The sequence below is a fragment of the Hemicordylus capensis genome, chromosome 6 (genome assembly GCF_027244095.1).
Source record: "Hemicordylus capensis ecotype Gifberg chromosome 6, rHemCap1.1.pri, whole genome shotgun sequence".
NCBI lineage: Eukaryota > Metazoa > Chordata > Lepidosauria > Squamata > Cordylidae > Hemicordylus > Hemicordylus capensis.
Genome location: NC_069662.1, coordinates 113,438,709 through 113,461,904, shown reverse-complemented (window position 1 = coordinate 113,461,904; position 23,196 = coordinate 113,438,709). Strand labels below are relative to the sequence as shown.

At 41.3% G+C, this 23,196-nt stretch overlaps 1 protein-coding gene across 10 annotated transcripts in view; it reads right to left on the bottom strand.

The window, feature by feature from the left end:
• Positions 1-23,196, bottom strand: part of TBC1D5 (TBC1 domain family member 5) — a 433,806-nt gene that overhangs the window by 5,651 nt on the left and 404,959 nt on the right. For all 10 annotated transcript variants that reach the window (XM_053261522.1, XM_053261519.1, XM_053261520.1 and 7 more), the window contains 2 exons: positions 7,591-7,670; positions 4,047-4,223 (listed from right to left, as the gene is read on the bottom strand). In XM_053261522.1, the coding sequence (XP_053117497.1) occupies positions 4,047-4,223; positions 7,591-7,670 (257 nt within the window). The remainder of the gene's footprint in view (positions 1-4,046; positions 4,224-7,590; positions 7,671-23,196) is intronic.

Genomic DNA, 23,196 nt, shown 5'->3' with positions numbered 1-23,196 from the left:
TTGCTGGCTTATGCACCCCCGAGAATTCAGTCTTAGGTTTCACACGATAATGTGCATTTGGAAGCCATGATGCACAGTGGTTTCCAAACATATGCAATCATGGCAAACCAAACAATATGGATGAAACAACCTAAGTTAAATTGTAAAAAAGAAAAGGAAAGGAAAGAAGATGAGACACTGGAGAAGACAACATAATTTCTATAGAGTAGAGAAAACAGACTATATTTTGGTGATAATACAGGACAGAAACTTAATCACTATGATGTTCCAACGAATTAATGACAAGATTTTAAAATCTTATGCTGCACTCAGGGTATGCTTCTAGCCTGACCTAAAGACATCACTGTACTACACTTTATCTCATTTAAACTAAAAGATTGCTCTGCTCTGCTCTTCTTTTCTTTTTTTTTTGTGTGTGTGGGGGAATTAATAATTGCATTGCATAGGCTATTTAAAGTAGCAATTTTTAATCTTCCAAAATTTCATTATGAAGGGTCAAAGTTTCAAGTTTCTTTTTATATCGTACATTAATGCTAAACTTAGCAAGACAAGACATGAAAAACAAACATAAAGGAATTATAACTTTCACTTCTAGGAGCCAATTTACAGGATTATTTTTTAAAGTGGCTACAATCGCTTTCTAGGTATAAATCCCACTAAGATAATGAAAGGGGGTTGGGTGAGGAACACCCAAGCAAGCACCCACAGGCTTTTCTTTAGGATAGCCAGTCCTGGTCTGAGGGGAAAGGTTTATTAGGAGAGGTAAGCCTAAGCCTCAGCCTGTCTGCTCAGAATATCTGCTCAGGATACCATCAAGATATCTGCTCAACTGCTGAATCTTTTCTAATCCTGATTATACAAGCTTACCATGGACCCTGATAGGAGAAGGAGGCAGGACTTAAAGATTATCTCTCTGCTTTATCATCTAGAAAGTATTCTAGGTAAATCTGAGCCACTGTCTATTGAATTATTTTCTTTTAATGTGAGGAAGAATATAAATTATTTCTCTGTGGCAGACATCAACCAATCAAGTTAAAGAAAAACAAAGTACTACTAATGCACCATATTTTCAAGCTTAGCTGGACATTCTATTCTTAAAACTTATAAGATCTAGAGGAGTAGATTTACCACTGAATAAGCCTGTTGCATAATTAGGTTTGGGGCTGGAGCCTGCTTCTAGCCCCAAATGTGGTTTCAGCAACATTCAATGGCTGGACAGCTCCAAGCAGAAAATGTAGGCCATGCATACAAATCTTGAGTTTTATAGACAAACTAAAGTGGGTTGATGTGCAGAATCAGGGGGACAATACAGGATCCCTTGGGGGGAATCAGCCAATCCTTCAAGTTTTTTTCTGACTGGTTAACTCTCTTAGGTGTGCTAAGCATCTGACCAATTATTTGAAGTGCTCCCTAGGGTAACTTTGCTGAATTAAGATGCATACTCAAGGGGAAAGTGAGAAAGTTGTTTCAGGGTATTGAAAAAGGAATTTTCTCTAAACTAGGTAGCTAAGAAATTTCATACTTGCCCCCCCCACTCCCAAATCACTGATAGATCAAAGAAAGGGTTTTTAAAAGGCTCAGAGTCTTTAATTAGAATGTCCTGGTGCATCATACTCAGCCATGTTTAATGCCTATAACTGAGAAACAGACAGAAATAGATAATTCTGATGCACAGCAACACAAAACTGATATAAAAATGCCATACAATTTAGGGGCCCCTTTATCACATGTACAGTCTATTGGAAACTTCTATTGTTCTAGACTTGAAATGACTGGGAGATGCTCAGAGAACACAGCTATGCCACAGATTTCCCAAGATAATTGGTACAAATATTATTGCTGGTATTTGGCAGATATACTGCTGTCTACTCTAAAGCAGAATTACCTGCAATATATTTGTACCAGTGGCTATAGTGAAGCCACACAGAGTTATTTCTCTTCATAATGGCACACAAACTTTTATTTTAAAAAGGAGGTCACGATATTGATTTGATGAGAAAGCACAGGCAGCCAAAAAGGAGAGGTTCAAAGATTCTGGCAGCTGAGGATGGAGACAGTGGTGCAATGTGGTCTGACTAGGTATAAGGCAGCTTCCTAAGTCCCTAATATAGACAATCAATTGCTATCATGTAATGATATCCTAGAGGATGGCCAAGGGTCTCCTTCATGGAGGAGCGCTGGAGGAGAACTGATCCATGGGAGGAGAGCGGGTAGCAAGCATGAATTATCCCCCTTGCTAAGCAGAGTCTGCCTGGTTTGCATTTGAATGGGAGACATGTGTGAGCACTGGGGCCGCCCTGGGAAGAGCATCTGCATGCTTGCATGCAGAAGGTTCCAAGTTCTCTCTCTGGCAGCATCTCCAAGATAGGGCTGAGAGAGAGTCCTGCCTCCAGCCTTGAAGAAGTCACAGCCAGTCTTTGTAGACAGTACTGAGATACATGGACCAAGGGTCTGAACACGGTATAAGGTAGCTTCCTTTGTTCCTCTGGAAGAAAGAGGAAACAAAGGAAACAATCTTCAAAGGAAACAATCCTAGAGGACCAGCCATAGCTCAGTGGTAGAGCATGTGCCTTGTATGCAGAAAATCTCAGGTTCAATAGCCAGCATCAGCAGCTAAAGCAGTGATCTTCATTATTTTTCAAGTGGGGATTACTTTGGCAAAAAACCTTCAGTGTGAGAACCATGCCTCACTATGTTGACCTCTGCCCAGTACTGCACTTTTCTCAGTGTGGGAGGACTCCTTAAGAGAGATGGAGCCCTCACTTAAGAGCTCTAAAGGGAAAGCACTGGGAAGGGCTATACTTCCCAGCATTCTGTGCAGGCCTTCCAAGAGAGTGCACGGGCTCAAGAGGACTGTTTTCCTTCAAGAAGCCTGCTAGTGCTGGTCAAAGTGCAGCCCTGCAGAGTGGGACTGGCTGTCTCCACATGGTCCCAGCGGGCATGTGCAGAGTATTCAGCTTTGGCTGGTGTTTCACGCAGGCCCAGTAAACAGTTAGCCAGGGAGTTGATGCTACTGGCCTCAGGCCTTACAATGAAGAACACCAAGAGGATCCTATGACAACTGGTGGGCAAGACCAGGGCTGGTCTTAAGCTTGGGTGAGCTGGGTAGTTGCCCAGTGTGCCTACTTGAAGGGGGTGCCAAGGTGAGCTGGGTGACTTGTTGCTTCTTGAGTGTTCTGTCTGCAATGAGCCGGGCAGAAAACGAGCAGAACCAGGTAAGAGCTTTCCTGGCCTAATTTCTTTCTTATGTGTGTGAGAGAGGAAGGATTGAGAGAAAGACCTGGAGTGAGGGAAGACGACCCAAGAAACAGCAGCAGAAGGCCTGTTAAACTCCAGGGTGATTCCTAAACTGGAGCAAGAGAACCAGCAACTTATGGAGAGGTAGCCTGGGCCCTTTTTGTGGGCACTGCTGGGAACAGGAGGGTTCCTCCTTACAGTACTAGGGTTTTGTAGTCCTGCAAAGCCACACAACTTGGCAACACTGATTAGCCGTTGGAAGGCTGGCACTTCTCGCCCAGGGCACTATTTATCCCATGGCAAGACTACTGGGCTAGATGGTCTGACTGAGCATAAGGCAGCTTCACAGTTTCAGTAGCATATTTACTTCTCTGGAATATCAAAATGTTCAAGTTTCAACACACATTGTATAGTCATGAAAACTTGGAAGCAACACAGATATCCATTTCATTTCAAAGTCCATGGATTCTTTTGCAGTTAGAATAGGGTTGCTGGGTCAGATACAACCCAAAGATACTAGCCCAAAAAATGGCTTAATGAGGGACGTGAAACTTTAAGAGCTCTGAGGAAGATTTGCCAGAGAGAGAGACTTAAGTTGTATTGGCAGCTTTAATTCCACCCGCCCCAGCAAATATATATTGATTAGAAAATCATTCTAAGGTGGCAATCCATTGCAAAATTACATGGTCACACTGAATGCTATGGAGGTTGCTTGCAAGGAAACATGCACAGGTTGTCCCTTATGCTCTCTTTTGAGCTCTGATACCACAAAACCCTTGAGGACCTTCTCTGCAATGCCTTCACTTTACCTGCTGCGTTGGAGGGAAGTGCTGCTCTGTGACTGAAGGCCCTTTGGTGGTCTCACTAGCTCCCTTGCTCTGATTGTTGGAACAGTAGTGATCATCTTCTATTGTGATTTGCTCATTCTCCTCTGCCTCTAACTGGCTCTGATTGAAACGGAGGGAACCTTTCAGAATATCTTTGATCTGTTTGACAGGCAAAAAATGAAAACAAAACCAAAAAAGAACGTTAGCTGCATTTTAACACTTGCCAGTTAAAAGGCAAGCCCTCTTCACAATCTTCTTACAGACGGATTGCCTGAATTGTTCAAGAAGTTTACCAAAATGAAAGCTGTGCTTCTAGATAAAAACATTAGAACATCGTGGAACCTTCTAGCAAACATAATGATGTGTATGGAATGTGTTTTAAAGTACAAAGGTACACCAAATTCCCCATATGCAGTCAAAACACTGACACATGCCACTGTGTACTGATAAAAGCCTCTGCAAGGGCCAGTTCTATACAGTACTGAAAAACTGTAAGAGAACAGACATAGCTGAAAACTGAAACTCTAACTTCAAGCATTCACAGCACATGATTTTCCAGCTACAGATGGATTTGATTACCAGGGAGAAAGGTGATGTGTATTTAGAAGACCCTCCTTCCATCCTTCAGTGGCAGGATGTGGAGTAGGTTGCCTCACAGTGGGGAAAAGGAGGCTCAGTTGCCCCAAACTCTACAATAAATTGCAAAGTTTGGGGCTTGCCATGGCTCAGGGAAAAGGTAGTGATATCTGAGACCCTGCAGGATCCTACAAGCTCAGAGTTCAAGGGAGGTTATATAACCCAACTTCAACCCTACCGTCTGGTTTGCAATCCATCCACCTGTTCTGCTGAAACCATAGATATTTGCCCTTATCTGGAGGAACAGAATGGAATTTTCATACGCCAACAGGATTGTCTGTGGGCTGATGCAATTTTTTTTTGCAATTTCCTGAGTGCCTGAAGGCACAATTAGGTCTGATTAAGCTTTTTTTGGTTACACTTCAGTTCAGTTCATTACGATCTTTGATCAGATAATTTTGGTTACAGGAAAACCTTGGTATTCACGAGGGTTCAGTTCTCGACTAGTACCATGGATACCGGTACCACAGATACTGCGGCACTGAGGCAATGGGAATCCATTGAGACAAAGGGGTTAAGTTCCAAAGGGCAGGGAAATGGCTAAAAAGGGGCAAATACACGCAAAATGCCAAATAAAGTGCCCTACTGTGTTCAGCGGATCCCTCACATTCCAGCAATGCACTCCACCATTTTTTGGCAGAAAATCATGATTTTTCAAGCTGTGTTTCCCCCCCAAAAAATGGCTCCTGCGGTCAAAATGGCAGCTGGAAATGACCTCAGACATCATTGCCAGCCACCCTCGATCTGCGGATACGCGGATTTACCACCCCCCCCCCCCGATTTTTTTTCTCATATATACCGAGATCGAGTGCTTATTACCTGACCGCAGATACGCAAAACCACAGATGCCGGATCCGTGAGTAACGATATCCTCCTGTATTGCTAATTTGGAGTGAAGTACCTAGTGAAGGGTTTTGTTTTTTAAAAAAATCTTTTGGTTCATTTGAATGCTTTTAATCTTATTTGGCATAACTTTGATGGAATGGCCAGTACTAGCCCTCCAGTGGCTATTGCTGGTGTCTGCCTTATGTTTCTTTTTATAGTGTGAGCCCTTTGGGGACAGGGAACAATCTTGCTTATTTGATTTTTCTGTGTGAACCATTTTGAGAACTTCTGCTGAAAAGTGGTACCTAAGAAGCAGTAGTAGTTGTCGTAGCAGCAGTAGTAGTATATACTTGGAATAACATCATATGTATGGGAGTACTGTTGGCAAAAATAGCACTCAGGAAGGATATCTTATTGGAGATGGCAGAACTATCACATTTGTGACAAGGTCAAGATGGTATTGCTGAACCTGGTTATGAGACATGGGGGGAACCAACATGATTGCTGGTATCTCACTGGACTCCCCATATTATGTGAAAAAATAGGAGGGTTTCTTTGCAGCCAGGACCTTTCCCTGGGGTTCAACTGGGGTTCTATGGGCAGATCCATGGAGAGGTAGATTTAGAGATTTTTCTTTGTGCTAACCATAGACAGCTAAGTTTGGTTTCCATTCTTCAAGGAGTTGTGGCCTTCTAAATCTCAGTTTTTGTTCTGCCTCTTACTTTACATCATATCAGCAAGAAAGCCAGATCTGTTTAATTCCAACACATTCTAACAGTGAATGAGCAATTCTAGTTTGGATTAATGCAAAGTTAAAATAAAAGTGCTCCTGAAATAAAAGGTCTATAAAACAAGGAAATTCAAAACCAGCTCATCAGTGAATGAGCTAGGATCATCACCTTATGCCAACTCTGCAATCTCAGATACAAAAAATGCATAATAACTCTACAATAACCCCCAAACACTTTCTAAAAATCAGGAAGTTTTCAATGGTGTTCCATCTTAATATTGCATACTTTTCTATTTTCATACCTGTCCTACAAGGCAGAATTAAAACTATTCATTTGTTTAGGGTTTTAGTCTAGACTCTTTCCCATGTCTCATGCCAGATTACAGGATTACACAGACGCTTGTATATGTAGAACACATATACAAACCAAGCTGACAGAGCCAGCGTGGTGTAGTGGTCAGAGTGCTGGACTAGGACCAGGGAGACCCAAGTTCAAATCCCCATTCAGCAATGAGACTTGCTGGGTGACTCTGGGCCAGTCGCTTCTCACTCAGCCTAACCTACTTCACAGGGTTGTTGTGAGGAGAAACCTAAGTATGTAGTACACCGCTCTGGGCTCCTTGGCGGAAGAGCCGGATATAAAATGTAATAAAATAAAATAAAATAAAAATAAACATACTATTTAAAAGGAGATACATTTTCCTTTCTCTCAATTGGCTGTTAGATCTCTTGGGAAACTAAGCCAAGCTAAACAGAAGGGTCCAGCACCACTTTCAAAGGTAATTGCACTCTGATAAAATCTCCAGTGGGAAGGACTTCCACAGTTGTAGGAGTGTCACTAAGGAGGCCTTTATGCACTCCCTTTCTTGTCACATGGAGCTGGCACAGTAACAAAATGGGTACTAAAGTTGATGTTGACGATAAAGTTGATGTTGATGATAAAGTACCAGTTTCTTAAGGTAAACAGAAACTATGCTGACAACTTTAAATCAGAGGCTAGCTAATCTTTGCATTTTCTCAGCTCCCAGTGTTTGGTTTGAGGAGTATCTTTGCCTTAACTGTGATTATGATTTTGAGCCATTTATTTGTTTTAGCTGCAAGTTATGTTTTGGAAGACGCCAGAATGAGGTCCAGGATTCCTTTTTCCAACCTTCAGGCATAAAATTAGAGAGAATACCAGATCGCTTCCATAGCTTTAGGATGGAGAAAGAGATACTGAATGACATATTAAAACATTATTTGATTGGCAATTTAAATTAACAAAAATGGGACAAAAATACAATCCTTAGAATGTTACTATTAGATAAATCATCTTCATTTTGCTCAACACCATACCTGCTTCAACCCAGCCAAAGAAACCAGAATTTCATCTTCTTTCTCCAAGTGCTCCTGCAGGATGACTTCTTGAATGTTTCCTGAAACATCAAATGCAATATTTTGTAAAAGACCACCAGGTTAACCTTACTTTCAAAATGATGATCATGTAGACGAACTCTTAAACTTTGCCATGTTTATTAAATCTAGCTTAAAAATGAGGAGCCTGAAAGTCATGATGCGTCATGAGAAGCTTTGGAAGGTTCCAGAATGATCAACTGTGCATACATTAGGATCTGATGGTGAAGAGAAGAGAAAATGTCACTCCTTATTTTGTGTAGAACAAGTCCTGAGTCACAGGAACTTGTTGAAACTACTACTCTGGGGGTACCAGTGACATGCAGTGCACATCTTTCTAACCCTAGTCCTCATTCACAATTGAAGCCTTTCACAGAGGCAGAATGTGAAAAAAGCTTCTGCTTTGGCCCAAAGGAAATTTTTTTCCATGCCCCTGATCCTTTAAACATGCTTCACTTTTCAGACCCATGGTTTCACAAGGCAGCTTACAACCAGGGAAAATTTTTTTTACAATGATAAAAGATAGTACAAAAGGTCTAAAAAAGCAATAAAGAACAAGCCAAAACAGCATCGGACATGGGACTAGACAAAAGCAAATAAATCAATGCCTTATGGAGGAAATTGTTAATGCCTTCTTAAATATCTTTAAATCTTGAATCTCTCCAGGGATAGTGTGCCACAATTGTGATGACACCACAGAAAATGCATGTATCTGTCCCTGGTCGCCACCAATGAAGATAGCAGTAAGCCATAGAACAGGGCTTGTGAGGCAGATCTTAAAACCAGGTAGGTTCATATGGGCATAGGAGGCAAGGAATGCGCAGGACATTTAAACGGTGGAACGTTTTGACTTGAAACAGGCCATTTCAAGTGTTTTGAGCTCCAAACAAAACATCCTTTAAATAAAGGGCCTGTTTCAAGCTCGGAGCAAAACAACCCTGTTTCGATTGAAATGTTTCAATGTTTCGAGCGCTATTTTGGAGGCCTGTTTTTCTCTTGCTGATTGGTTTTCTGACACTGGGTTCTGATTGGCTTTTGATCTCCTTGCTTCTTGGTTGGCTTGTTATCATACATATCAAGTGTTGTTATGGGCAACTGTGCCCTCTTTGGCTGGGGTGAGGGAGGAGGGGATATACTTTTGGAGGGAATTTCAAAAGGTATTCAAAGGGACTGGAAGGCAGAGAGAGCCCTTATAGTGTGCCTCTCTTGAAGAAGAGGATAAGAACATAAGAACAGCCCTGCTGGATCAGGCCCAAGGCCCATCTAGTCCAGCATGCTGTTTTGCACAGTGGCCCACCAGATGCCACTGGAAGCCACAGACAGGAGTTGAGGGCATGCCCTCTCACCTGCCATTACTCCCCTGCAACTGGTACTCAGAGGCATCCTGCCTTTGAGGCTGGAGGTGGCCCACAGCCCTCCGACTAGTAGCCATTGATAGACCTCTCCTCCATGAAGTCATCCAAACCCCTCTTAAAGCCATCCAGGTTGTTGGCTGTCACCACATCCTGTGGCAGAGATTTCCACAAGTGGATCATGCGTTGTGTGAAAAAGTACTTACGTTTGTTGGTCCTAGACCTCCTGGCAATCAATTTCATGGAGTGACCCCTGGTTCTAGTGTTGTGTGAGAGGGAAAAGAATTTGGGAGGGACAAATTTCCTTTTACTATGTACTTCTGCAGTGTTTTTCAAGGTAGGATTGTAAAACATATTGCAATTTTCAATGCAAAACTTGTGTGCCCTCTGTGAGTGCAGCTTGTTCCAGTCATAGGGAACAATGGGGAAACTCCAAACACCCCATTGATCTCCATGGGTAGCTCCTAGGAACAGCAATGTGGGCTGTGTGGTAGGGTTATGTGATTGCATAATGGGTGCAATCTATCACTTAACCCACAAAAGGAATGGGCAAGCGGGCAATTTTAAGCAAATTCTTAACCCTTTCCCCAGATCATAGGGGGTTTGGGGGAAAGTTTAAAAATTTGTTAAAAATCATCCACGTGCCCATTTCTTTTGTGGATTTGGTGGTTAGTAGCACCCATCATGTCCTACAACACAACCCACTTTGGTGTCCCTAGGAGCTACCCAGGGGAACAATGGGGGTATTTTGAGTTTCCCCATTGTTCCCCATGGCTGAAACACTTCAAATGTTCCAAGTTTGTTCTGTTGAAACAACCTGTCGGTTGGACAGGTTATTTCAATAAACCATTTTGGCCATTTGCGTTCTGTTTCAAGCTCGGACAGAATGCAAAATCTGTTTCATACACATCCCTACAGGAGGCCCCCATTTCAAACTCAGACCAAATAATCAGTGATGATCATGTTTGTTTTGGAATTTGATGGAATGCACATGTTTGTTTGTAGCACATGAGCCAAAAACTCTCTCTCTCTACAGCTTAAAAAAAAAAATGACCACAGCTGCTGCTGCTGCTACTACTACTACTACTACTACAGATTTTTATATACCGCTTTTCAACAGAAGTTCTCAAAGTGGTTTACATAGAAAAATAAGCAATACATAAATAAGATGGTCCTCTGTCCCCAAAGGGCTCATAATCTAAAGGAAAGTAAGGTAGACACCAGCAACAGCCACTGGAGGGATGCTGTGCTGGGGTCGGATAGGAACAGTTGCTCTCCCCCTGCTAAACAGAAGAGAACCACCATTTAAAAGGTGCCTCTTTGCTCAGTTAGCAGGCTTGTCCTGAGCTCAGGGGTGATATGGGTTACTCTTCTCTCTGAATTCTGCATCAAACTTCCTTAGATACACTAGTTCACATTAACTTATGTCTCCATTTAAAGAGGAAGACCATAACACTTTCTTATCCAAGTGCTTGACAATATTGTGCCGATTATGCCTGAATAAATGCAGGTTATTGCATTTGCAATCAAGTTTCCTTACCACTTGAGTTAATTAAACATATGAGTGAATGGCAAGAACCAATTTTGTCCAATTAAATCATGGAGGCATAAAAACCCTGAACACCTGGAGCAGCAGCAGATGGAACGTTTAAATTCAGCAATGCAGGCAAGAATTGTATTGTTTTGTCCTAGTTTGAGGCTGTATTTGTATTGAAAAGCTTGTTATTACATATATGACAAAATGCCCATCTGGTAACATTTTTGCTTTGACGCATTCATCCAACTGGATGTTGCTGTTATCCAAATGTAATACTTGAAATATATATCTTTGAAACAGTAAAACTTTCATGAACTACACTAAAACAGAGAGATGTATTGAAACATCTTTTCTCGAATGATGAACACTGATATCCCACAACTGAATTATGAAAATAACTAAATAAATATTTGCAAGGAAAACAAAATCTATTTCTGTACTCAAACTGCTGTCTTGATTTATAGCTCATGTAGTTGAAAAGTAGATGAAACCTATGAATCTTTCAGGAAATCTGCAATTAATATACACTCTTCAGAATTTGTCAGCTTTTATAAAAGCTGGCTTTGTGTCCAATAAATGCCTAGCAATTGATGATATATGCCAAGTAATTCTTTGTACACAGGTTAGGATTTAATCACAGACACTGGCTGTAAAAATGAATGACATCAACAATTCAAAAAGCATTTCAAGGAGACGATGCAATTTAAAGCCCACGCTGTTCAGCAAATAGTAATGATGTGAGCCTCATTCACAATGGAGAGGTTTAACTTCCAGGGACAGAGAACCATATTAGTTTATTATGTAACAAACAAAATAAGCAGCCTACTAAATGAAAAAGCTAAGCAGAAATGGTGTAGTTCAGGGAAGCAACTAATTTGACACAAAAAAGTACTGTGGGGGCGCGTGGGGGGGAGATGAGGTTGAAGAACTATGGCAAATCTGAACATAATTAGCAGAATTTGTACTAATGAATATTGTGGAAACAAGACACTGAAATAGAAAAATATCCTTGCCATCATCTGATTCTTCTACCTACTCCATAGCTAAGAAATACTACCCCCCACAAATTCAAAAGCACATTTAGGTCCTTTTAATTATGATACAGACTTGAAATCTTGAGCTTTTACAATGGTTAACCATGCACCCACATGCTAGGAAAATGTGTCCCCACTACTGAGAGCTTCCAGAGCTCCACAGTGTTTATCACATGCACTGTCTCTGTGTGTGTGTGTGTACACGTAAACGGTGGGATTTTTGTAGTTCTCTCCTTCCCCCAGAAGTGCTTTGCATCATCCAGAAATATGTCCCTGAAGGTTGTATTGCCCTCAAATGTATTTTCAGGTGGTGCAGGGCACATCTGGGGGAAGAATAAATTGGCAAAAATTGTCCCCTTCTTGACGGTTAACTTCTTTAGAGCTCCAGAAGCTATCTGCAGCAGGGGCATGGTTAGTGAGGATGTCATCCAATTTGTCTTTCACATGTTATTAAATAAACAAACACATCACCAAATCCAAGCTAGGATGAAAGCTGTGATTTTCCAAGGTGACATGTGAGCCTATGGGCAATTTAAAGATTCTCCAAAGAATAATTTAGTGTAGGGACCATCTCTTTACCTCCCCTGGATCAAGTAAATTAATTTCAGAATCAAAATGAATTATAGCACTCTCCCTCCACCAGGACTTATAGACAGTAGCACATGCACACACATATAGTGATATATTTCTTGACAGAATTTCAAAGATTTCAATATCTAGCCCAGTTTCTGATGGGAAGATGAAATCTCTATGTCCATATCGGCATTGTCCCATTGTTTAAGACTGTTTAAGACCTATTGTTTAAGACAGATTCAAGAGAACCAGGAAATCTACATATATAATCTTTTGTGTTTACAATCCAAATTTACACATCAAATTTACAGCACATGGGAGGGGGTATCAGGGGACCTCAACAGGATTATTTATTTCCCTACCTATCATCTTATTTCACTTAAGAGTATAAGCACTACTCCTTTAGAACTCAGGTGTTGACAGTCTGATACAAATCTAATTCACAAAATATGAGAGAGGGGTTTGATAGGGTTATTTTTGTCCATCCACTATCATGTTTCAAGATGGCAGTCAAAGTTGATTATATGCAACAACCCTTTAGAACTCATGTGTTGACAGTTGGAATATTCACAGCACATGGAAGAGAGTCCTGGGGCCTGTTGATGGGGTCCATCATCTTGGAACAAGATTGTGGCCAATCAAAATATAAGCAATGACTCTCAAGAACTCATGTGTTGACAGTCCAATACAAACCAAATTCATAGCATATAGGTGAAGGGCCTAAGGTATTCTATCAGGAATCTTTTGGGGACAATTCATCATCTTGAAAACAGGTTGCGCTTATGTACATTATAAGCACCTCCCCTTTAAAACTGTATTCAAAAACAAGTTGCTCTGGTAAGAAGTAATCTGCCAACTTTCTTTTCACTATAATCTTAATTGATAATTACCAACTTCACAAATTAGCCCACTTCTGCCTGAAACATTCACATCTCCACCATTTTGAACTGGGGTCAATGACATCATCACAAACTATGCCATTGAGGTGTGCCTGTGTGTCACTGTCATGGCTCAGACCTCTGAGTCAGAAGTGTCAGAGGAGGAACGGGAGGACTTGGTTGGGAGAACAGGCTCAGAAGCACTGCAGGAGGATTTGGCTGTGAGAACAAACACTGAAGTTGGCAACAGACAGGGGAATCTGGACAGCTGACAGAGATGAGGGCTGAGGAGTCTGATCAGGAGGAAGCTGGAATTTCACCTAAGAAGACATCTCAAGAGAAAGGCTCAGTGGGAGACACGCAGGCGCAAGATCTCACAGGAGAGGCAATAGAAATGCTGAGTCAGGAAAGCCTTATCTCGAGCCCTATATCAAGCCGATGCGGTTTCTAAGTCAGCATTGTCAGCAACTCTGCCTTTTTTTGCAGACAGTGTTCTTGTATTTTTACTTTCTCAATCTTCCCTGTTTCAGCCTGTCCTTGTTCTGTTCTTCCTTGCTCCGTTATTTCAGTTATTACTCATTTATTGTACAGCGGGGTACCTAGTTTAGTTTCAAGGGACTTTCTTTTGTTTATAATACTTTATCTTGAGAGTCATTCTTTGCTTTCGTTCGTGCAGCTAAGCTGCTTCTCTTAGCCACAGAACTTTGTTTTGACTCACACAAATAGAGCTGAAGGGATCGTAAATCCTGTCGGGTCAGCCATGCCAACAGATTTACAACAGTCACTCACTACAACTGTAGCAAATTTGGTTCAAATCAGTTAGGCAGTTCAAAAATTAGCCCACTTGTGTCTCAAATGTCCATGTGTCCACCATCTTGAATTAGGGTGGATTGCATTATCACAAACTATGTCTTTGAGGTGTCCCTATGTGTCACACGCTACAACTGCACCAAATTTGGTTCAAATTGGTTATGCAGTTCACAAATTAGCTCATTTGTGCCTCAAACATTTACACCATCTTGAACTGTGGTGGATGACATCATCACAAACTACACCGAGGTGTCCTTATGTGTTACTCACCTCAACTGTATCAAACTTGGTTCAAATTGGTTAGGTGGTCCACAAGTTAGCCCGTTTGTGCCTCAAATGTTCATGCCATCTTGAACTGGGGTGGAGGACATCATTACAAACTGTGTTGTTGAGGTGTCCCTATGTGTCCCTACAAATGTACCTAATTTATATTGGTTTATATTGGTTCAGGCACTGCGAAGTTGATAGTGGGACACACACACAGAGAGAATGCCGGGTGATATCATAAGCTTACTTTTCTTAAGGAAAATAGGCTAAAAAATATTGGACAAACTAGCCCAGATTCTAAGAATGGCAATCAAATACTTTCTAATGGATTTCACTTTAAACCCTTAATGTGACTTCTATGTTGAAAAAAGTTGAAGTTAGGTTCCAGTAGTTCTATGTAAAAGTACTTGTTTCTTCAAATAAACACTAAGTTCTAGAACTTAAACTGAAGTCATTTCTTCCTTTGCAGCAGCCAGATTCAAGGGGAAAACAACCAGCAGGTTACAGGAGGAAGATTTGAAAAGTCTCTTTGATCACATCACAGGATGACGTACTAAGATAATATATTGATACAGAATTCCCTACACAGAGACTTCTAAGATAAATGCTTTGGGTATAAAACATGGGAAATGATGGCATAGTCAGGCTTGATTAATCTGAACATCCTTCTGAAGTTCTGATATGCCTGAATTAACACACACATTTCACCATCCAGGTTAAGTTCTACCTTTACCAAAAAAGAGTTGATGGGAGAAAGAAGAGAAGCCACTATGCAATGTATTGTTTAAAGATAGATTTCAAGAGAATCAGGAAATCCACATATGTAATCTTTATGCTAGAAAATTAAATACTTCCCCAAGTCAAGGATAAGTAACCTAAACCATGTATACTGAATGGACATTTTTGACTGTTTGTGCTCTAAGATTCTATTGGATACCCATAAAGGAGCAGCATCCTTATGGGCATCAGTGAATTGAAGCGGACTGGAATAGGACACTTTCAGTCAGAAAATTAATTTTTAATTGTAAACCACCCAGAGATGCAGGTTTTGGTCGGTACTGAAATTTTTAAAACTAGCTGGGATGGGTGCAGAGCATCTGCACCTCTAGTTTGGCCCAGCCGTTTTCCCCCACTCACCGCTGCCACTGTTGTTTTCTCACTGGCCGCCTGCCGGCACCTAACTTCCCACCCGCCTGCCTGCCAGCCGCCTCCAGCCAGCCCGCCACCACCTCCTGCAGTCGGCAGGCTGCCTCCTCGGCACTTCCCGCTGGCCTGCTTCCTCCTCCCGCCAGCGCGGCTTTGCCCACCAGTGCAGCTCCACTGGCGCAGCTTTGCCCGCCAGCGCGGCTTCACCGGCCAGCTGCCTCCTCTGTCAGCCACCATGGCTGTTTTCTCCCCCCATCCCCGTCGCTTATCCTCCGGCAGCTGCTCGCAAACTCTCACGAGATCTGCTACGCATGGGATTAGCGATGGGTACATTTAAGAGAATTATATATAAAGAAGATAAATAAATAAAGAAATGATAAATAAAATCATACTGTCTACTATTCAGGATAGGAAAAATAAAGAAGGAAAGGTGTTGCTTTCCTAGTCAGGGAGGATATAACAATGACAGTACTTGGGTACAATGAGGTAGTGACCGACTAATCTCAATTAGATTTTGTGGGCAACCCTTTAACATGACAGTTCTTCAAGTCAATGCCCCAACAACTGATGCAGAAGAGGAAGTTGATGAGTTTTATGCTCATGTTCAGTCTGAAATTGACAGATCATGCAAGCAAGATGTGCTGGTAGTGGTTGGAGGCTGGAATGCCAAAGTTGGAAATGGTAAGGAGGAAAACACCGTCAGACTGATTGGCCTAGGAAACAGAAATGAAGCAGGAGAATGACTTATTAGTTTCTGCCAAGCGAATGGTCTCCTTATTGCTAATATATTCTTCATCCAACCAAAGCGGTGCCTATACACATGGACTTCACCAGATGGAGTACACAGAAATCAAATTGATTATGTTATTGGTGAAAGGAGGTGGAAGAGCTCAGTTATAACAGCAAAAACATGGCCGCGGGACGATTGTGGAACAGATCGCGAACTGCTCATGTGCAAGATCCAAGTTAAGTTAAAGCAGAAAAACAAAGCTATCCAGCTTCTACGATACGTTCTTGAGAATGTTCCCACCATTTTCAAGGAGAACATCAGGAACTGCTTTGAAGTTCTGAACCTCATTGATAGGGAACCAGAGGAACTGTGGAATGAAATCAAAGAAGTTGTTAAGGATGAATGTGAAAAGAGACTGCCAAAGACCAAGAAACAGAAGAAAGCAAAATGCTCCATTGAGGTCATCCGGATAGATCCGTCTCCAGTTGCTGCTCGGCTGGGCTGGTGGCCACACGGGGTCAGGCTTTCTCGGTTGCTGCCCCGAGACTGTGGAATGCGCTCCCTACTGACAGGCTCGAGAGTGAACCCGGTGGCTTCATGGCAGCAAGCCCACTTGTGTAGCCACCCTCTTAAACGATTTAGATGCCGTGACATGCCTATACCTACAATGATCAGAATATTTCAGACAATGGTTTTCCCTGTGAGACTCTATGGATGCGAAAGCTGGACTTTGAAGAAGCAAAATAGAAAAAGTATTGACGCTTTTGAACTTTGGTGCTGGAGAAGACTTTTGAAGATACCATAGACAGCCAGGAAACAAACAAATGGATCATAGAACAAATCAATCCAGGATTTTAACTCGAGGCACAAGTGACCAGGCTGCAAGCAGCCGCGGCAGACACATGACCAAAAAACCGAGCACTCGCTCCATTAACCTTGTTTAAGAAGGTGGCTACACAATTGGGCTTGCCGCCGGGGAGCCACTGGGCTCACTCTCGAGCCTGTTGGTTCTCACGAGCTGCAGAAACTGGGCTTGGCTCCCTTAGCATGGCTTCTTCTGGTCATGAGAATAGTTTCATTATGTTGCATGAGTGCACAGATGTCTGTATCTGCATTCATTTTAGAAGTGAAACTGGGTACTGGCCCTTTGAATGCATGGTACACAGACATTAAGTGTACTGCTATTCCTGTGTTCAACATATTGTCTGAATAAGGCTATGGTCTGATGAAGTGCGTTAATGAATTTGAAGTGAACACAAGAATCCCAAAGTAAATTTTAACTACTATCCATTCTTCAGGTCGGAGAGATGCACACTTAGATTGTGCTTCACAAGTAGCACAGAGGAGTGCCTCCGCTATTATATCCTACTATCATACTAAAGGAGGGTAATATTTCCCTGAGGTCTTGAAATTATTTGAGGCAAAAGTAGTGGCGCAGCTACTATACGGGGCACAGTTGGGCCCTTACTTTAACCTTGCCTGGATAGAGACAGTACAATCTAAGTGGTGTCGTGGTTAGAGTGCTGGACTAGGACCAGGGAGACCCGAGTTCAAATCCCCATTCAGCCATGATACTAGCTGGGTGACTCTGGGCCAGTCACTTCTGTCTCAGCCTAACCTACTTCACAGGGTTGTTGTGAGGAGAAACTTAAGTATGTAGTACACTGCTCTGGGCTCCTTGGAGGAGGAGTGGGATATAAAATGTAAAATAAAATAATAATAATAATAATAATAATGCAAGCCCCTAAATGCGTCTCTAATACAGCATTAAGATTGGAATTGGGAGTCATGCGAGTGGAAACTTAAGTGTGGATTACTATCCTTAACTATTGGCTAAAGGTGGAATTCTCACCAATGAGTCTGGCCCCACTGATGCTTGAAGATAGTTTCCAATCATGTCAGTTGTTAAAGAAAAGCTCACTTTTTATGGCTTTTCCCTTGAAGTGCTGCAATCCATGGGTTACGAACAAGCAAAAAAGGCTGCAAAGCAACAAATATTGGATATGGAATGGCAACAGGAGATAAGTAAGGCCCCAAAATGATTTAAATCATGGAGACATGCTTTTAGCACCAAGCCAGCTGATTATTGTCAAGCCCTAATTAACTCCCAAATATTGTAGAGCAGGGTTTTTCGTAACCTTGGGCCCCCAGATGTTGTTGGATTACAACTCCCATCATCCCCAGACATGGCCTTTGTGGCTGAGGATGATGGGAATTGTAGTCCAACAACATCTGGGGGCCCAAAGTTAAGAAACCTTGTCGTAGAACATATGCGCTGGCCCGCTTTGACGTATTGCCTTCAGCAGTTTTATATGGTAGATATAGCGGGATTTCTTATTCTGAACGTTACTATCCATGTAGTACACAGGCCACAGAGGATGTGGGTCATGTTTTTATACTGTAATTTTTATAGGGATTTGCATGAATCATTAATTTTACCCCTGATAAAGGACCTACCAGGCAGAGGAGATGAAACATGGCTAGGTTTTGTGTAATAGCAATGAATATATGATGGCATCTAATGAGTAACCTAATGAAGTAATCTACTATACTACTGTATATCTGTAAAGTTATTGTTGTATGGATCTAATTTTGTGCTCTCCCAACCCTTCTTGCTTCTGTACTGGTCAAAGACTGTAATAAAGTTTATCTACCTACCTACCTACTATGGTGGCTCCTTAAATTTAGAGAGCTGTTAAGGAATCTCAGACTTCAAAGCAGTTTCAAAAAGTATTCATTTTCCTCCTAGTTACTTTTGTAAAAAGAAAATAAAGGCTACTTTTTCTTCTGACTACTGAAACTAAGCTTTTCCATCGCAAGACTACACAAAGAAATTGGGTGGGGGGGGGGAGAGTACCAAAATTTGATTTTTAAAAAATGCTCTGAAAATTGCATTAATTCTGTACTGGTGTTAAAAACAGAAAGCCAGGAATTTCTAATTGTTCGATATTGCAATATTTTTGCATTAGATGTGTAACACTCCCCATGTCCTCCTAACCATAATACATATTTTATAATATTAACTTAATATATTTCTGTCCGGTTCTAGGAATACTAGGTAGCTAAACACATTTAACCACTCCCCACCAGAAATCTTATGTTTTTTAAAGCCATGAGCATAATATATTGGTGCTGTATGCTCTCTAGTAATCTTTAATGTTTTGTTATTTTAGAAGTTTGTCCCAGGGGAGATCCTTTAGAGAGTGTGGGAGGTAGATTCAGAAAGAAAAGGGGAGGAAAGGAGAAGGAGAACATGGAGTTGTTTTTGAATAAGATACTTCATGTTTACAAGGAAGCAGCTATAAAACAATTGGTTAAACGGAAACCAAGTGGAAGATTTGTTTTGGTGCTGTAATTAAAAATAAATTACAATGCCATAAAATAGCTTTTTAAAGTCTCTTTGGAATTTCATCACATGAATAGATAGATCTATGAATACATTTTATCAGCATAAATTAGGCTATATAATGCAATTTATACACATAATATATGACATATTGCTTTACACCAGTGAATACAACACAATCTCAATAACATGTAATTTGTACCAGCAATTCAGTATAGTTTCACACATAATTCTGAGTTCTTTTGCACAGATACATTTATGAAGTATTTGACTTACTAGTTGTTGCCATATTGTCAATCTAACTGATATGTTGGGCAACCATTTTCCAGCATTTCAGTGAATATTTTAGCAGTTTCCAGCCTTGTGTCCTCAGATGTGAGACTTCCATCACCACTAGCCACAATGGCCTTTGGCCTTTATTTGATGCACCCGAAATCTTCCACATCTAAGAGGAGTTTCCATTGTCTCTTTCCTGTCTATTCCTGCCTTCTCCTCTCTCCTATCTCACTCACTAACTCCAGCAATACTTGGATTTGTGCTGTACTATAATCGCATTCTAAACTTATAAAGTTTAACCCCTTTGCTCCTTATTTGGGTTTTTATGTGGATCCTTTGCTTTTTAACCATTAAAACATGTTTGCCATTTCTTAACTCTCTCGAAACTAAAGACAAATTCTGAAATATGAAATGGACAAATTCTAATGACAAATTCTGAAATATGAATAGAAATTTGGGAATTACACACAAGTGCACGCACGTGCACGCACGCACACACACACACACACAGAAAATGGTAGAAGCCACAAGTAAAGCACATACCAGCAACAAAAGGCTGCTTCTGTGGAGAATACATGCATTCTGAAGTCATCAGGGCAGCTCTGTCTGCCTGAGTATGTAAAAAATGATTACTACTACTAACAAATAAAAACAAGAAAGAACTCTGAGCCAGAGTGGTACAATGGTTAGTGTGCTGGACTAGACTGGGGAGATTCAAGTTCAAATTCCCTTTCAGCCATGAAACTCACTGGGTGTCTCTGGGACAGTCACTTATCTTTCAGCATAACTTTCCTAATAAGGCTGTTGGGAGGATATATGTAACCATATGCACCACTCCAGGCTTCTTGGAGGAAGCACAGGCTATACATGTAAAAGCAACAGAATCTATATAAGCCACAGGTAAAGCAGAGACCAGCAACAAAAGTGGAGAATAAATCTGTTCTGAAGTTACAAGGGCAGCTCTGCCTGCCTGCCTGCTGATTTCAAAAATGCATATATAGATAATAGAAAAATCACAGGTTTTTCAATGATGCTTGCTGCAGCTATGAACCATCTCTTGTTACTTAGAGGACACCACGGGAAGCAAAGATGCACGGGGATACCCTCTCTCTACTCCACACCTACTGAAGAGCTGGGTGCCACCCTCTGCCTGCCTTGGGTGTCCACCACTGAGCCTGGGTGTCCATCCTAGCAAGCAACAAGCTTTTTAAATATAGAGATCACTTCCTTAATCCTTGCCCAATGAACCATAACCACCAATGGACATATTAATGTTACAGATGCTACAGAACGTGATGTACTGCCAAATACAGGATCATACTGGCTAACAGGGGAGGTGAAATCTGACAAGGCTAGGCTGTAACTCTTGAACTATTCCCAGTGATGTCTTGCTGAACTTACAAGTATAAATTTAGAAGATGCCATGAGAGTCTTCAGGTGCTTCTCTCAGGACTGAAATGGCCCTATTAATATAGGGAAAGAAACAGCACTGATGAGGCATCATGAACTACTGTTAACAACTTTTGTTAACAACTGACTCATAAGATCTGAAACATGCACTGTATAGATTAGGGATACAATGGGAGTGTTGGCAACTCACGTGTCCATTGTGTGTATGGTGCTGTCGATGTAAGATAATTTTAAAACTGCATTTAAAAAAAAAAGTGATATAGTACCATGAAGACCATACCATCCTCTCATGAGAACTCAGAAGAAAGACAAAAAGACTATGGGTAGAAGAACAATACAGACTAAAACCTTTTAACCAACTATGTTAACACAATAAGTGTAATTGCTCTAGTCTTCAGTCTGTTTGCTTCTATGACTTCTAGGGCTCAATGTGGCATCCTTATTATAATCACTCAAGTGGCACAATGCCCTCGTGTTATACTGAATATTTACAAAAATAAACAGAGTCCAGAAGCTACTATTTGACATAATTCTGCTGGAAAAGATCCTTCTTGCAGACCAGTATACAGCAATTAGTTGGGGTAGCAAGATTCTGTGCCACAGCATGCAAATTGAGATGGGAGTAGTTGATTACCGTATTTTACGGACTATAAGACGCTACGGACTATAAGACGCACCTTAATTTTAATCAAGTTTTTCAGAGTTTTAACATAGTAAACTGTTAAAACATATAAGACGCTCCTGAATTTTGGCGGATATTTTTCGAGGAAAAAAGTGAGTCTTATAGTCCATAAAATACGGTAGTTGTAATTGAGACCTCGGTATGTATATGTTTTGATACTCTATTCCCAGTCCTGTTTTTGATTTTATTTTACTTTAATTTTATTTTCCATTTTATTTTTTGATTGCTGGTCACTGACTGTAATAATAAATTCATGCATATTAATCTATTGTCCTGGAATACAGCCAACATAGCAAGCACAACATCATCAATCTGCCAATGCAGCATCTTATTCTATCTTTACCCCACTTCTTTTCTTGGTTTTGCTCTGAACATCTAATCTGGATAAGAGCTCAGTGAGTGATCAAAAGTTTGCTTCCAAACTTAAAATGCAGTTGTTTAACACATGTTTCTTGTTATGTGGGACCAATATGGTTACTAAAGGTAAATTTAAGCAACAGTTTACTAATTGGTACTTGCCACAGTACGAGTATCTCATCATTCCATAAGTCAGTTGATTGAACTATACAGATAACCAATTACCCCGGGTGAGCTCTCATTCACCCAAGGGTCACTTAGTAGTCTCTCTCTTCCTTCTGGGTGGCTTCACATGACACATGACAATTGTGTTTGCCATAAACTGCCAGTTCCCAGCGAGTGCACAAGTCCCACCCTAGCATACTCTGGTCCCGGCATAGCCACACTTCCCTCCACCACCCAGCTTCTGTAACTAAGATTTGAAGTTGGTTAGTGAATGGCAAGTGGCAGAGGGAAGGGCAGTTTGGCAACCCATCACTGGTGGGTTCTCATGACATGCTGAGGCTGAACTTGTTCCTTGTGCTGGGAGTGTGTGCTCACCAGGAACTGGCTGTTCACAACAGCCATACTTGCTGTGTGTTGTGTGAAGCTGCCCATCCTGCCAAATGGTGTTGAAAACTTCCAGAGAAGCATACATCTGCAGGTGAAGGAGGAAGAATACAATTATCCTATCCACTTCGCGGGACAATACAGATAACCAGCTGTACACTATTGTAAGTTATCACTTGCTGACGGGTAGCATATATTAACTAAAAGTCATGTGAACTTATGAAGTTGTTTTATACTGAATCAGACCATTGGTCCATCTAGGTCAGTATTGTCTACAGTGATTGGGGTCTTTCCTCAGCCCCACCTGGAGATGCCAGGGATTGAACCTGCATGCAAAATATGTACTCTACTGTGTTACAGCAGCTCCTCACTCAATTCTTGCACTTAATACTGAAATGAAGTCTTCAAAGTCCCTGAGGCTATTCACATGTGCAAGCAAAACCGGGCTAAGAGATCCCAGCCCGGTTTTGGATGCACGTGTGAACCACAGGGATTGGCTGATACTGGCGGCAAAACGGCGGCAAATCTGTCTAAGTAGCCACACTTTAAAATGAGGTTAAGGGAGTAGGAACTCCCTTAATTATTATTTTTTTGCTTCAGCT